At 35.1% G+C, this 14,904-nt stretch overlaps 1 protein-coding gene across 1 annotated transcript in view; it reads right to left on the bottom strand.

The window, feature by feature from the left end:
- Positions 1-10,515: 10,515 nt before the first annotated feature.
- Positions 10,516-14,904, bottom strand: part of LOC107754391 (overexpressed in colon carcinoma 1 protein homolog) — a 10,236-nt gene continuing 5,847 nt past the window's right edge. Inside the window, exons 3-5 of the mRNA XM_016570807.1 lie at positions 13,987-14,022; positions 13,791-13,870; positions 10,516-11,045 (exon numbers count right to left, since the gene is read on the bottom strand). Coding sequence (XP_016426293.1) covers positions 11,041-11,045; positions 13,791-13,870; positions 13,987-14,022 — 121 coding nt within the window. The 3' untranslated portion in view covers positions 10,516-11,040. The remainder of the gene's footprint in view (positions 11,046-13,790; positions 13,871-13,986; positions 14,023-14,904) is intronic.

Here is a 14,904-nt window from a genome sequence, read left to right as displayed (position 1 = left end):
GCAAATATTAAGCTCTCTGTGAAGTATTGTGTTTGAATGGACAAATTCACACAAAATATGTCAAAATGCTCATCTTGGTGAGTATCCTAGCAGACATAGTCGGCTGAGCGTACAGTATCAGTGCACTGGATCAGTGTGTTCTCTTAACCTGACAGCACTTTCTTAATGTTAATCAAACAGCAACAAAACGAAAATCACTCACTGCTCTTGATTGAATAACTTTTGTAACTTTAATAAGGATTAATCTTTAATTTATACAGTCAAATATGCAATTTTATTTTACATTTGATTACTTTATTCAACTTCTGTACCTAAAAACTAATGTTAGACCTACCTAAACAAAAGCAGTTTATTTTATTTGTATCTTTGCTCTATTGTATTTATTTGTGCTGTTGCTTGTAGTTAGATTATTTGTTATCTTCATTATTTTTATTTGACAATATAGTTTTTTCCCTAAACATAGCACATACCGAACCGTACCGAAACCGTGACTCTAAAACCGTGATACAAACCGAACTGTGAGTAAGTTGAACCGTTGCACCCCTAGTTTCTAGGGTGTAGCTAGAATGTTACTAGGATATTTTGGGTGGTTGATAGGGTGATCCTAAGCATTGCTATGGTGTTGCAAGGCTTTTCTGAATGGTTGCTAGAGCACTCTTAGGCACTTCTAGGGTTTTCTAGGTGGTTGCTAGGGTGTTTTTGGGTGGTTGCTATAGGGTGTTTTGGGTTGCTTATAGTGCCAAGATATTTCTGGCTGGTTGCTAGGTTGTTGCTAGGCTGTTCTGGGTGGTCGCTAGAGCATTGTTAGGGTGCTCTAGGTGATTGCTAGGGTGTTCCTGGATAGCTTTTTTGTTTTGGGTGGTACCTAGGGTGTTGCTAAGCTGTTGATAGGGTGTTCTAGGTGGTTGCTAGGTGGCTCAGGCTAGATAGTCAATAGAGCCCACCCCAAAATCATGTTTTTTTTATTTTTTATATATGGCTTTGGTACCTCTTTCATCGTAAGTGTAGCATATTTTTTCATTTATGTATCTGCAAGGCAAATCATAAGTCAGTTTGGCAGTCAGATGCCATGTATATTTATCTACAGAAAATGTTCTGTGCCTTATGGTTATCTTGGAATCTGATTTGCATTAATATAATGTATTTGTGTGTGATTACAGTGGAGATCTGAAAGACAGGAATTAGGCACAGGAACCAACTGAGTGAAAGACAAAGTTTTCTTGACGTCTTGATGAAAGCATCAAAGTAGTGGAATGGTGCTCATTTGAACAGTGCACTTTATGAAGTATGTGTGTAAAATCAAATAGGAATATACAGATTTTTCAACAAACAGATCGAAAAACACAATACATCAATCAATGTTAGAGGGTCCCTTTTTCCTCTTGGAATCATTTCCTGCAACAAGCCACAAAAAAGGATCTTAGCTTGATGCTCGCTAAATACTTCCATTTGATGATTCGTGACTGCTCATGAAAGTGACATGCACTAATTAAACAAAGATCGACTGTTTTCCAAGTCATATGCCAAAGTCCGGAAACAAAGATGGTCAAAATTAGGAAAAAAAAAAAAATCAAAAGGGATATTCTCTTCTGGTGCAGTAGTATTTAATCGTTCCCAGAGTGTTCGTATTTCACTGACATCTGTATGCTTAATGGTTTAAAGCACTGATTAACGATATCAATGTTTGATCTGAATCTGAGTAAAATGCATTCAAGATGCTGAATTACTTTTTTGTTGTTAACACTCATATTTGTAGCCCTAAATTCAGATTTCTTTGATTGTGAGTTCATTGATTAATTTATTGCAATTAAATGACCTAGCCAAAACTCTAACTAACCATAACCCTGACTAATCCTAACCCTAAGGCTAGTATTTGCTGGGAAATCATATGGTGTAACAGAGGTACGGAATAGAAAATAAGTGTTACATTCCAGAAAAGTTGTTGTTTGACCATAGTATCTTTACAGCTTTCAGGAAAGGGGAAGTTTCTTTTAAACTTGAGCATTTCAAGCTTAAAGCTACTCATTATGTGTAGTTTTTAGCTAGTTTTAGCTTTGAGACCTACTATACTAGCAATAGTAGCAAATCCTGGAAAATTAGGCTGTTGGCTATAAAAGCAGACAAGGCCTTTGATATCTCCTTACCAAACTTCCTGTTTCATTAGGAAATACTACATCGCATTTTGTTGGAAAACATTAGCTTGTAACTATTTTGAAAACAGCTGATGTAGTTACTATCATCGCTACTTTTAGTCAAATATTGTAAGCATTTGTAGCAGGACTTGGAGTACCTTTTAGAGCTCCCAAAGGAGGTGAAGTTTACAAATGGCATGCTTGGCGTTGTGTTTATATTGTAGCCGCAGCAGAACTAAATACAATGCAATTTGCAGGAAACGTGCTGTAAATTCACCAACCCAATTAAATTGGACTGTATTACAAGCTGCTGGTGAAACCGGAGCCTTATTTTAAGGCACCCATTAATCAATGCCAAACCCCAGGGCTCACAGCAGCCCAGCTGATGCAGGACATGTAATTAACTCTTTAAACACAGGGAATAAAAATCAGGCCTGATTGCAGATACCAGTTATCCTTCCTGAGGGACGCAGACCATTAGCTTCCTAATGGGTCTTGCCCCACAGAGGCGTAAACCATCAGCGGAACTGGCTCCGATCCAAACCGCAGGCCTCGTTAAACCGCAGGAAATGAAGAATCACGTGTACACCCCTTCAGTGCAGTTTTTAAAATAACCATCATCTGAAGATGATTGGCGTCTCCATGACCTTGGTTAATAAATTGAGGTTGTGGAATTCCAGCGGCATCCTGTTGATAGAACACTAGGTCATAAGAGTCAAAAATGAGCTAGTTAGTTCTCTGGAACTGTGAATTGTGATATATGTTTCTGATGTGAAACTAAATCTGAATAAAAATGTTGATCATAAAAAAGCTAGTTGGGTTGTTTTGAGTAACATTGCCATCTACAATTGAGTTTTGGTACCAAGGAAAACTCATTTGGTGCCCGCTGTGCCAGCAGCAGTTGAATTTAGATGATGAGATGACCAGGCGCGTATGTGGTTAAAGAGCGGTTTGTTGCACTATGCAGTGAAACATAATGTAGGATGACACAGTGAGGAGAGCGAGCGAGAGAGAAATGTTTAACCGTAAAATAGCCTGTGCCGTTCATTTGAGTAATCAGTCGCGGGATGCGAGTTTAATGGCCTTTAATGGTCTGTTTCCTGATATCAACTCCAATCAGCGGTCAAGTGCTCAGCCATTCATGTGCTTAGAAAAACACATTTTCTGAAAATAGCTCCAACACATTCTCCGTTTGTACCTCGCCCATGTTCCGTAATGAAATGGAAAAGTAAAAAAAAAAGAAAAAAAGAAGTGGAACGACTGCTTTTTGAAGGGAAACAGTTGTGCTCTTCTTGTTCGTTAGCATAAAGAGAAAACAAATGCTAACCTTAATTTCTACTCTCTATAAAAGGAGCTCGGAATGTGCTGGAGACGCGACTGCTTTTAGAATATGGTGGAAAGCGAGCGGCCGCATTTTTAAACCGTTGGGTTGGTTTTGGCAGCACTCTCGTTAAAACGATCTTTGTGTTTCTCATTATGCTGCTCATACGGAAGAAGTTAGCAGCTCAAACCCTGTTAGCAGAATGCTAATCACTGTGACAGCCAAGACTGAATGCAGTCCAGGTTAAAGTGGAATTCACAACCAAGAGGTAAACAGCAAACCCAACTGGAGGCAGACCTTGGAGGTTGAATGCTGAGCTCTTTTATCCCAGGTCTCTGTGCATGTAAAATGTTTACAGGGTCTCTGGTGGAGTGATACACACCTGTGAGGCCACAGAACACATGACCTCTATTGGAGTTACTGCTGGAAGCCTCATATAATGCTAGTTACAAATGTTAAGGACCCTCATCCAGCATTAGCATGCAATCTTCTGCTTCAAGAGTGCGGTGTTCATTTTGTGTGTGTGTGTGTGGGGGGGGTACATATACATATACATTTTGTATATGTTATACAAAATGTAAAAAATATAAAATATGCAAACTGTGCATATACATTGCATATATATATATATATGCACACATTACATTACATATATTTCATTTTTTAATAGTTTAATTAATATATAATACATCATATAAAATATATACTGAGTAAATTATGAATATATACATTTTTACAATAAAGTTATTCAGATGATTTATATTAATATATATGATATATTTATATTATATGTGTATTAATTAAACTATTAAAATATATATATCATTATATATAATATTCATATATATATATATATATATGTAAGAATGTTATACATAATATATATATTTTAATCGTTTAATTAATACACATATAATATAAATATATATATTAATATAAATCATTTGAATAATTTTATTGTAAAAATGTATATATTCATATATAATTTACACAATTCATGTAATATATAATTAATATACTGTATAAATATGTTTTATGTGTTTCATTCATATATATAACACTAACACAACATTCATAACATTTCAGCTTTTTAGCTACATTTCAGCTACAGTCAATGAAAGTCCAATTTGGAGCCTCAATAAGGGTCAATCAAACACATCGCTTACAGCGATTAAATTCTGCATAATGGCCCACAAAACACCCCCATCCCTTTACTTTCCAAATGAAATTAGACGGTCCCTCAGAGGTTTGAGTGAAAACACCTGGTCGGTGTATGAAACAAGAGTGGACTGCTTGTTTTCAGGCCTTGGCATACAGCATATAGCACAGCTCCATCTTGCTTCACAACACCGTAACAGTCATGCGAGCAATGGTACCAATGCACTTTTAGACCCCTACAGAGTTTTACAAAGTCCAACCACAATCTTTCCAGGATTAGTCTTTCCATGATTTAACGCTGCTCTCTCCTGACCCCTGGAATGCAGTGTATGACAGATCTATTTTCTTACATTGTTTCACCTGCTCTAAATAGAACCACATGTTGCGAGGGACCGCCTCAACGGTCTTTCAGCCCTAATGGGAAGCATATTGGGGGGTTACAAGGAGCCGCAGACAGCCGAAGGGGCTTCCATTAGACCAAAGCGTGACACTCGGAGGAAGACGGGGGCAGTGTATGGAGATAATACCACAAATCAGAGGTGAATTATGGGGCAGTACCATGAAAGGAAGTCCTATCAAAATCCAAAACCCAGTCATTCTCCAGGCCCAAGTTACTGTGAAGTTCGTGTAGGGTTACAGAGGAATCTGATAGGTTTCTCTTCTCGCTTGTTCTCTGATTATGGTGATTTGCTGGTTTTTTGCAGTGATGTTTTCAATAACTTTTTGCTTGGTTTCTGACTGACTTCTTCATTGCTAACATTTTCTGCATGCTGGTGTTGATCCCCTGGTGTTAAAGACCTTCTTGTTCTTAATCACTGGTTTGAGATTAGCACAGTTGATTGGGGTGAGACCTTTTAAGCTAAATTTTAATTCCAACAGATTGTAGCCTTGAAGCCAGAAAACAAGCACCAAGGAAGATTTATCTTAAAGGAGCCACCATAGACTATGGAGACAGATCAGCCTCAAAAATAACACATTTGCAAAACTTACTTGTGTATTTATGAATTGTGTTTTGAATTTACGAATCGGATTTTGTAAATGTAAATTGTGCTGTGCATTTATGAATTTTGTTTTGCAAATGTGTTATTTTTGAGGCTGATCTGTCTCCATAATAGACTGCTAAAGAAAACACACTACAGACTAGTGCTCATTTTTTGTAACTTCCTATCAGTAAAGACTTGTCCTACTAAAAAAAAAAAAAGATTAAACCAGCCTTAAGGCTCTGATATACTCATGGTGAAGTTTATTTTCGTTCTTCTCTTAGGGGTAAAAAGCAGTTTGAAATACCTGAGCAGCAGTTTACAATTAGCAAACGTCTGGACGCCGCCTACAACTTCAATTACTACTTTACAGCATCTCTCCGTTGTGTTCATATTTTTGCTTGTGAGCGTCTGACCTTGACGAACTGAACACAAGAAATTAACTGAAGAAGATTTAATTGTCAATAAGGCGGAGTCACAGAGCCACACCCACCTATTATGTCATCACAACGGACCAATGAAAGGTGTTTATCAGCCGGAGCAAACTTTTCTGGTTTTAAACTCCCAAAACAAACTTCGTTTTGGCCTGATTTTGTTCAAAGTGGCGTCACACCAGTTAGTTCTTTGATTTTGCTTCAATCATATTGGGGCCTTTAACTAGTTTGCTGGTCTTAACTGCCCATCAGACTGATTTTCAAGTGTTTTCGCCACTTGTCAGCTATCAGCAAACAAGTGCCATGTATCTGCTTTAAAATCTTAAAAAATATATATATATAGCAAAAACTAACTGAATATAAGAATTAGCCAAGCTGACCATTAAGCTGAGACAAGAAAACCACATCAATATGGTTTAAACTGTTGGTTTCTTCTTTAGCAATGTGGACTAGTCAACTTGTGTGATTTTGTGGAAAAAAACACTGATTAAACAGTCTTAACTGGCCATCAAACTGATTTCACTAATCAGGCTGTAAAGTATTTTGGTATCTTGTTAACTAGCAGCAAAAAAGTGCCAAAAACTACTTTAAAACCATCAAAAATTAGCAAAAACTAGCTGAATATCAGCAATGGCCGGGCTGACCATTAAGCTGAGACCAGAAAACCACAAAAAGTCGGTATAAACTTTGTTTGATCTGCAGCAATGTGGACCAGGCAACTTGTGTGATTTTGTTGAACATGACTAACTTGTGAACAAAAAAAAAAAAACGATTTTCTTGTCTTAACTTGCCATCAAGCTGATTTTCACTCGTCAGGCTGTCCATCTCTGATGGTTTTAGAAGGGTTTTAGGCACTTGTCAAGCTAACAGGTGCCCAAAAACTGCTTTAAAACAGTAAAAACGAATAACTAGCAGCAAAAAAGTGCCAAAAACGACTTTAAAACCATCAAAAATGAGCAAAAACTAGCTGAATATCAGCAATGGCCAGGCTGACCAGTAAGCTGAGATCAGAAAAACCACATTAAGTTGGTTTAAACGGTTTCTTCTTCGGCAACATTGACAAGTCAACCTGTGTGATTTTGTTGAATGTAAATAGCTAACCTGTGAACAAATCTGTAACCTTTCAAACATGCAAAACTTGTTAGAAAAACAGTCTCTTTTGCTGTTGGCAAGCACTGGTTTTGGGAAACACAACGTGACTCATATCAGTTCATCTAGTACTTCAAGTCCATTTCAGGGTTTAGCCTGCTGCTTATGTTTTCCTGTATGAAAGTCGGGCTTAAATTCATTCCTACAGTAAGCTCATTTCTCACACAGCACATGAAATAATAGAACTGTCTATCAATTAGCAGTAGATATCAATATTAGTGATGGCAGCCTTGTAATTTATGCCCGGAATTAACTGCTAAAGTTGCTAAACATTTATTCTTCTAAAGCTGACATGTGCCATTTTTTGCCATGTTTGTTTTTGGAAGCAGTTAGCAATTGTAAGTCCATGTTTGGCATTTATTGTGCAACAGTGACATCTGGTGGCTGTAAAGTTAACAACATGCTTTCCTCACTTGCTACAATCAGGAAAATTGTCCCAGACTCTGTGATGTCTTTATGCAGTTATTTTAGGCATTGTAAATTAAGCAACTTATTTTTTCCCCACATGTGTTTCCACAGGTTATTTATGCATTTTCTACATACAGCACATCTGTCACCACTGGTATCGGAGACACAGATCTGTGATGGAGATCTGAAGGGAACAATTACAGCTGATTACTAGCAGGCAGACAGGTGCAGAGTGGTAGTGAGAGTGAGAGTGTGTGTTTGATCAGATAACTCAGGGAACGCGTGTAACGCCGAGCTCACTGCAAAACTGAAGATCATCGCCATTTTCAATTTTATATCAACAGTCTAAAAAAGCAATAACCGCAATCATGAAGGTGAATATCTGTAGTGTGCACCAAAAATGTTCAATTTGTTCATAGTGACAAATTTTTCACTTAGAGAGTGTTTTTGGCCCAAAACGCACATAATACACACTTTAGATCCTATTAAGCAACAAATAGTATGTAGCAGTGTTATTTTAATTTAGATCATTTTAATTTAATTTAGATAACTTATGCATTTAGCAGACGCTTTTATCCAAAGTGACTTACAGTGCATTCAGACTATACATTTTTTTACCAGTATTTACATTTTAGTATTATTTTATATTTCAGTATATATTTTCTCTTTTTAAATTTGTATAATTTTTTTAAATATATTTTTACTTTTAATTTACTTAACGTTTTAGTCATTTTTTAAAGTCTTTAATTTATATTTGGTCTAATCTAATTTAATTAAATGTATTTAATAAAATATATTTTTATTTATTAGTTTGCTGAAATAAATAATTATATATGAAATAATAATTAGCTGAAATAAAATTTTGTGTGTGTGTGTGTATGTATACACACACACACAAAATTTAATTTCAGCTAGTTTTTAAATAAATAAAATAGCATTAAATCTAATCTAATTAAATTTTTGTTTATTAGTTTGAGTTATTTTAGTGCTAAACTAAACTTAAACAAAAAAAATAAACAAAAATGTTGCCTTGGCAACTAGCTGAAATAAGTTGAAGGTTTACATATTTATATGTGTGTGTGTGTGTGTGTGTGTGTGTGTGTAAACTGATACCATATATATATATATATATATAATGTTATTGCAGTTAAGGCTTATTTTATTTCAAATATCAAAAATGTTTTTTTTATGGTTATGATTTTAATTTGAGTTAACTATAATAACACTGGTATAGGAGGCCTATTTTTGTCATTGTGCTAGATTTTCGTTTACAGTTGTTGCCTTTCCTCTGGCGTCATCCTGGTTTGTCTCTGGCAGTGTGGGCATGTTGGGTTCTGTCCCAGGACATCTCGTTACAGCACACAGAGATTGTGCTAATGTGATCCAGTGAGAGGAGCGTGAGGATGAGGAGGCAAGGCCTTCCTCTGTATGAACACTGATTCAATGCATTAAGCATTTGACAAATTCCTTTTAAACAAACTTTGCAATAACACGATTCCTCTAACCATACGTCTTTTTGAGAAGAGGTGTTGAATCTCCCAAGGTTGTTACTGTCACCTTTGATTAACCACTGAGGAGTTTGAATGGGATTATTCTCTGTAAAGCAGCTTTGGAACAATGCAGTATGAATTGAGCTTTACAAAGCGAAATGAATTGAAGACGTGCGATCAAACAATAGCATGATTTGTTAAACTAGTCAAGACGTGTGGTTCAGGGAGAGTATCCAAGGTTCTTTTGAGCAGCAGTCAGATGATAAATGACATCCCTGCAGCTGTGTGATGTTCTGCAAGGACTCGGTTTCATAGCGGATGGACAAAGTTGCATGGAGTTCGGCACAGAATTCATACAGTTTGAGTGGTTTTCCTTAAATTTAGTTTAGTTTCTTATTTTGTTTTTTTTAGAAACATGCATTTATGTTTGTAATTTGTAGTTTGCAGTATTCCTAAAATACATCACCCTGATGCCATTTTAACATCCACTAGTTCTAGTTCTTTAGTAAACCATCATATGCTGGTGTTTTGAAGAACCTGGAAATCAAAATATTGATCTATAGAACCAATAATGAAACATCAAAAACCTTTCATCTCCAAAGAACCATTGATACTACTGTTCAAAAGTTTAGATTTTTTATTGTTTTTGAAAGACTTCTGCCAAGGCTGCATTTATTTCATTAAAATACAGTAGAAACAGTAATATTGTGAAATATTGTTAACATTTAAAACAGCTGTTTTCTCTTTGATTATATTATAAAAGATAATTTCTTTTTGTGATGGCAAAGCTGAATTTTCAGCATCATTACGCCAGTCTTCAGTGTCACGTGATCCTTCAGAATTCATGCTGATTTAGTGCTCAAGAAACATTTCTTATTATTATCAATGTTAAAAACCGTTGTGCTGCTTAATATTTTTGTGGAAACCATGATATATTAATGGTTTTCAGGATTCCTTTATAAAAAGAAAGTTCAAAAGAACAGCATTTATCTTAAAAAATAAATATATTAAAAAAAAATAATAATAATAATAATAATAATAATAAAAGAAAAAAAGAAACTTACCAAACCCAAACCTTTGAATGGAAAAGTGTAAAGAAGCATTTAAACTCTTAAAAATAAAGGTTCTTTGTTGGCAGTTTTTTTTCCCCCATAAAGAAAAATGTTCTTCTATGGCATCTCTGTGAAAAACTCCTTTTGGGTTCATTCTGACACCTTTATTTTTCAAAATGTAGATGCAGATAGACAATTTTTCCAGATGCAGACACAGATTCCATTTCTTAAAATGTTTTAATGTCATGTACAGAATTCGCATTAGTCACTAAAAATGTTAATGGTACAATCACAGGTCAATAACCTGAAAACTGTAGAATAAATAGAACTTCGATTAGTAAATGCTATTAATATATGCGTTAACTTTAATAGTGAGGTGACTATCAAAGTGGATAAGAAAACGACAGTCTATATATTAATTAGTAGTCATGTCAACAGCTCTAGTCATGTTAGTGCTAAACATCTTTCGTGCTTACATACTGTGTGTAAAATATTTACATCATCCTTTTTTCCTTCTAACGAATTAGTCTAAGAAAAACTGAAAGAATAGACTCAGTAAAGTCTGTTATTGCAGAGACGTACAGTTGATCGGGTCAGGAAATGCCCTGCCATGGTGTCTCCGAAATACCAGGATGTCCTCCTGGCGGAGGGAGAGGTCAGGGGGGGTCGCCGGTCACCATGGCAACAGAGTCCACATTCATAGTCACAATAATGCTCAGTGTTCCGAACAGAACCCTTCTGTACGCCAGCCGGTATGATGTCACGGTGATGTCATTCCGAAGTGCAGACCGGTTCTGGATTCAGCTCCAAAAACAGCTTGATCCTCGAATATCGCCATGATATCCGTTGTAAATCAGCCACTGCAGAGCTTGGGTTCTAAAGAGGCTTTAGCGTTGTCGTTTCATGTGATCTGCTTTCAGTCTGACGAAGAAGGAAAAAACGAGCTGTTAGTTTACATCACGAGATGAGTGATCTGACAATTACATTTCGTTTGAGCTTCAACAGATGCCACTAATTGGAAAACTCATGCATTAAAGTGTCCAATCTGTCTTCTCTGGAAAGCTTTAATCAAGTTATTAAAGAGAAGGTGACGGGTCATGAATACACACACACACACACACACACACACACACATTTAGCGGTCAGGACTCTTGTCAAGCTCTGATCAGAGAATCAGCATGACAGGCACCTGCTGTTCACAAAAGCATTGGAAACAAACTGACGTTCAGGAATATTCTGGGTTATTCTATCTTAATATCTACAGACAACATCTATAGCATCTGTTGACTGCCACAGAAAATAATGGATTCAGTTACAGATATGTTAAATGATCTGGAAGTGATCGGAGCACTCGGTGTTAAAGGGATAGTTCATCTGAAAAATGGAAATTCTTTCATCATTTACTCATCCTAATGTTCTTCCAAACTTGTAATGCTTTCATTCTTTGATGTGTGGGTGAGTAAATGACACAATTTTAATATATGATCAGTATAATATAAATACTGTTACACAAAAATGGATTAAAAATGAAAATCTATTTCTATCACTTGCTGAATTGCATGAGGTCAGTGTCGCAGACTAATAGATTTAAAGGAATAGTTCACTCAATAGTTAGATTTGGAGAAATGTAGCGTTACATCACTTGCTCAGCAATGGATGCTCTGCAGTGAATGGGTGCCGTCAGAATGAGAGTCCAAACAGCTGATAAAAACATCACAATAATCCACAAGTAATCCACACCACTCCAGTCCATCAGTTACCATCTTGTGAAGCGAAAAGCTGCATGTTTGTGAGAAACAAACCCATCAAGACGTTTTAACTGTGTGGATTACTTGTGGATTATTGCGATGTTTTTATCAGCTGTTTGGACTCTCATTCTGACGGCACCCATTCACTGCAGAGCATCCATTGGTGAGCAAGTGATGTAATGCTACATTTCTCCAAATCTGATGAAGAAACAAACTCATCTACATGCTCAATGGCCTGAGGGTGAGCACATTTTCAACAATTTTCAGCATGTTTGGGTGAACTACTCCTTATAGTGTTTATCATTACATCCAAACTATGCCCAAAATTGTGCACAAGTATGCACTGCATTTGAAGACATTCTTTAAGTAACGTGCATATGTCATTATTTGCATACTGAGGGATGGGTTGCATGTTAGTGTGCCACATATGCTGTCGTTAAGATAATAACACTGAATCGCTCTGATTTGAGTTTACAGACACGTCGAGAGTTTGTTCTCCGGATACAGATTAAACTTGGTTTTTAGCAGTTATGTATTAAGACGTGTGATTTGATCCAGTTCATAGTCTCTCTGGAGCCGTGTGGTAATGTTGTGCTGTGTAATCTAAATGTAATACCGCAGTCTGTTCCTCTCGCACACTGCTTCCTCATACACAGGGTTATTATGGGTAATCAGTCCAGCCATTATAGATTTTTTTTTGTTGAAGAACACACTTAAGTTATATTAAAGTGTTATATATTAATATATTTTCTATATATTCTTTTATTGAATTTTATACACACACATATACTAAATTATATATATTTATCAAAGAACACACACTTTGTAAGTTATATTTTAAAAATATATTAATATATTTAATATATTAACTTCATTTGTGTTCTATATATATATATATATATATAGAACTCAAATGAGTGATTTGATCCAGTTCATAGTCTCTCTGGAGCCGTGTGGTAATGTTGTGCTGTGTAATCTAAATGTAATACCGCAGTCTGTTCCTCTCGCACACTGCTTCCTCATACACAGGGTTATTATGGGTAATCAGTCCAGCCATTATAGCCTTTCATCATGACCGTGTTGTCATGAGGTCTTTCATCATGCTTTTTTTTAAAAAAAACATGCATTATAACCTTTAAGGTCATTTACATACATTAGTATTTGATATCCTGTTGTCTGTTATTGTATACGGCTGCACAATGCCAGACACATTATAGAGAAACAAATGTCTGTTCAGTGAAATTACTATTTGAATTGCTCTCTGTAGAAGTCTGGAAATATAGAGCATGGACTGTTTTCATGTGGTACTCTATTTTTTTTAGATATGTGTCACGATGGTTGTGTAGTTGGCTAATCCAACAATCAACTAGTCAATTAGTGAGGGAATTATTTATTATTAGTATGAAATTATTTAAATTAAGTTATATTAAATTAACCTAAAATGCTTCAAAAATATGTATAATTAGAATGTACAACATATATAATACCATGAAATTATATATATATATATATATATATATATATTTGTTATATATATATATATAGAACTCAAATGAAGTTACATATAAGAATGTACAACTTGTAAACTGAAATCTTTTTTTTTTTTTAATGTGTATATAAAAATGTGTATTAATTGAAGAACGAACAAACTTCTGGAATCACAAAATGAATTGTGGTTAATTTCAGTCTATTGATTTGATCTAATTTTTGTGAATATAAAACAGCTGGAAAACAAGCAGCTTTGTCATAATTACAACAGAAGCATGAGTTTGGTCCGGTCGACAAATATACTTTGCTTTTTTATATGAAACTTATGACTGTTATTTGATCTAGACATAAAAAAGAGCAAAATATCCTGTTACTGTTCTTTACTTTTAACTGTTTCAAACCTGTGTTTTTCTTTGAGTGTGCTCCTCACCTTTACGTGTGGATTTTGATTGGCTGGCAGCTACTGTGTTCAAATCAGCAGGAAGTCCCACATACACTCCTCCATAGTTCCTGCAGAACACACAGTTACACATTCATTATTATTGTCCCGATTCAGTGTCATAATGATGTTTTCATACTAGCAGAGGTCTTGCATGTATTGTCATGATTGCAGTAGACCGTCTAACCTTCGTTTCTCATCATCCGGTGAAGGTTCTTCTGTCCTGCATCAAGAGAATAAAGATGAAGACCATCTCTGTGGTTGACACATCTGTCACACATCAATTCATGCTCTCTCTTGTCTACTTTTTTGTACTGTACTTTGTCAGTGTCCTCTCTGCTCAAAAAAATCAGTTATGTCTATGACATCAAAATATTTCATACCACATTCAGAAGCAGTTTTCATCTCAGAAAGATCCTGCTACATGTGTTGATGGACCCTAGTCTGTATTTTATTTCATGGGATGGAAGTACAGCCTGTTTTAGTTCATATTTAATGCTTTTGTCCACTGAAAATGCACATTTCCTTAAAATTACTAATGTTTTGTTAGCTTAAGAATTAAAACAAGAGTATAACTAATTGATCGAGCATTATTTCTATCCATCACAGATTCATTTTCATTTGCATAAAAATATGCCATTTCTGATTTCGCAGTTTAGATTTTGAATGGAATTTTAACCGGGAATTCACTCTCAAGCTAAAATTGTTATTTTATAATTGTAGTTATTTTATAATTTTTTTATTCATATAAAAATGTATATACTTAATATTTTTTTTAATTGTAATAGATAATAATAATTAAATTTTAATATAATTGTTTCCTTCTGTAAAATATAAAAATCTATTTTACTTTTTATAATAAATTATATAATTATTATTATTATATAATTATATTATATATTAAAAACATAAATATATTTCGTTTTCATATTCAATGTTTTTGTCCACTGAAAACACATTTTTCCTTAAAGGGGTCATATGATGCGATTAAAATTTTTCCTTTCTCTTTGGAGTGTTACAAGCTCTTGGTGCATAAAGAAGATCTGTAAAGTTGCAAAGACTAAAATCTCAAATCCAAAGAGATATTCTTTATAAAAGTTAAGAG

This window comes from Sinocyclocheilus rhinocerous, unplaced genomic scaffold, assembly GCF_001515625.1.
Source record: "Sinocyclocheilus rhinocerous isolate Xijiao unplaced genomic scaffold, SAMN03320098_v1.1 scaffold561, whole genome shotgun sequence".
Classification (NCBI taxonomy): Eukaryota; Metazoa; Chordata; class Actinopteri; order Cypriniformes; family Cyprinidae; genus Sinocyclocheilus; species Sinocyclocheilus rhinocerous.
Note: the sequence above shows the minus strand (reverse complement) of the source record. Positions and strands in the feature narration are given on the sequence as shown.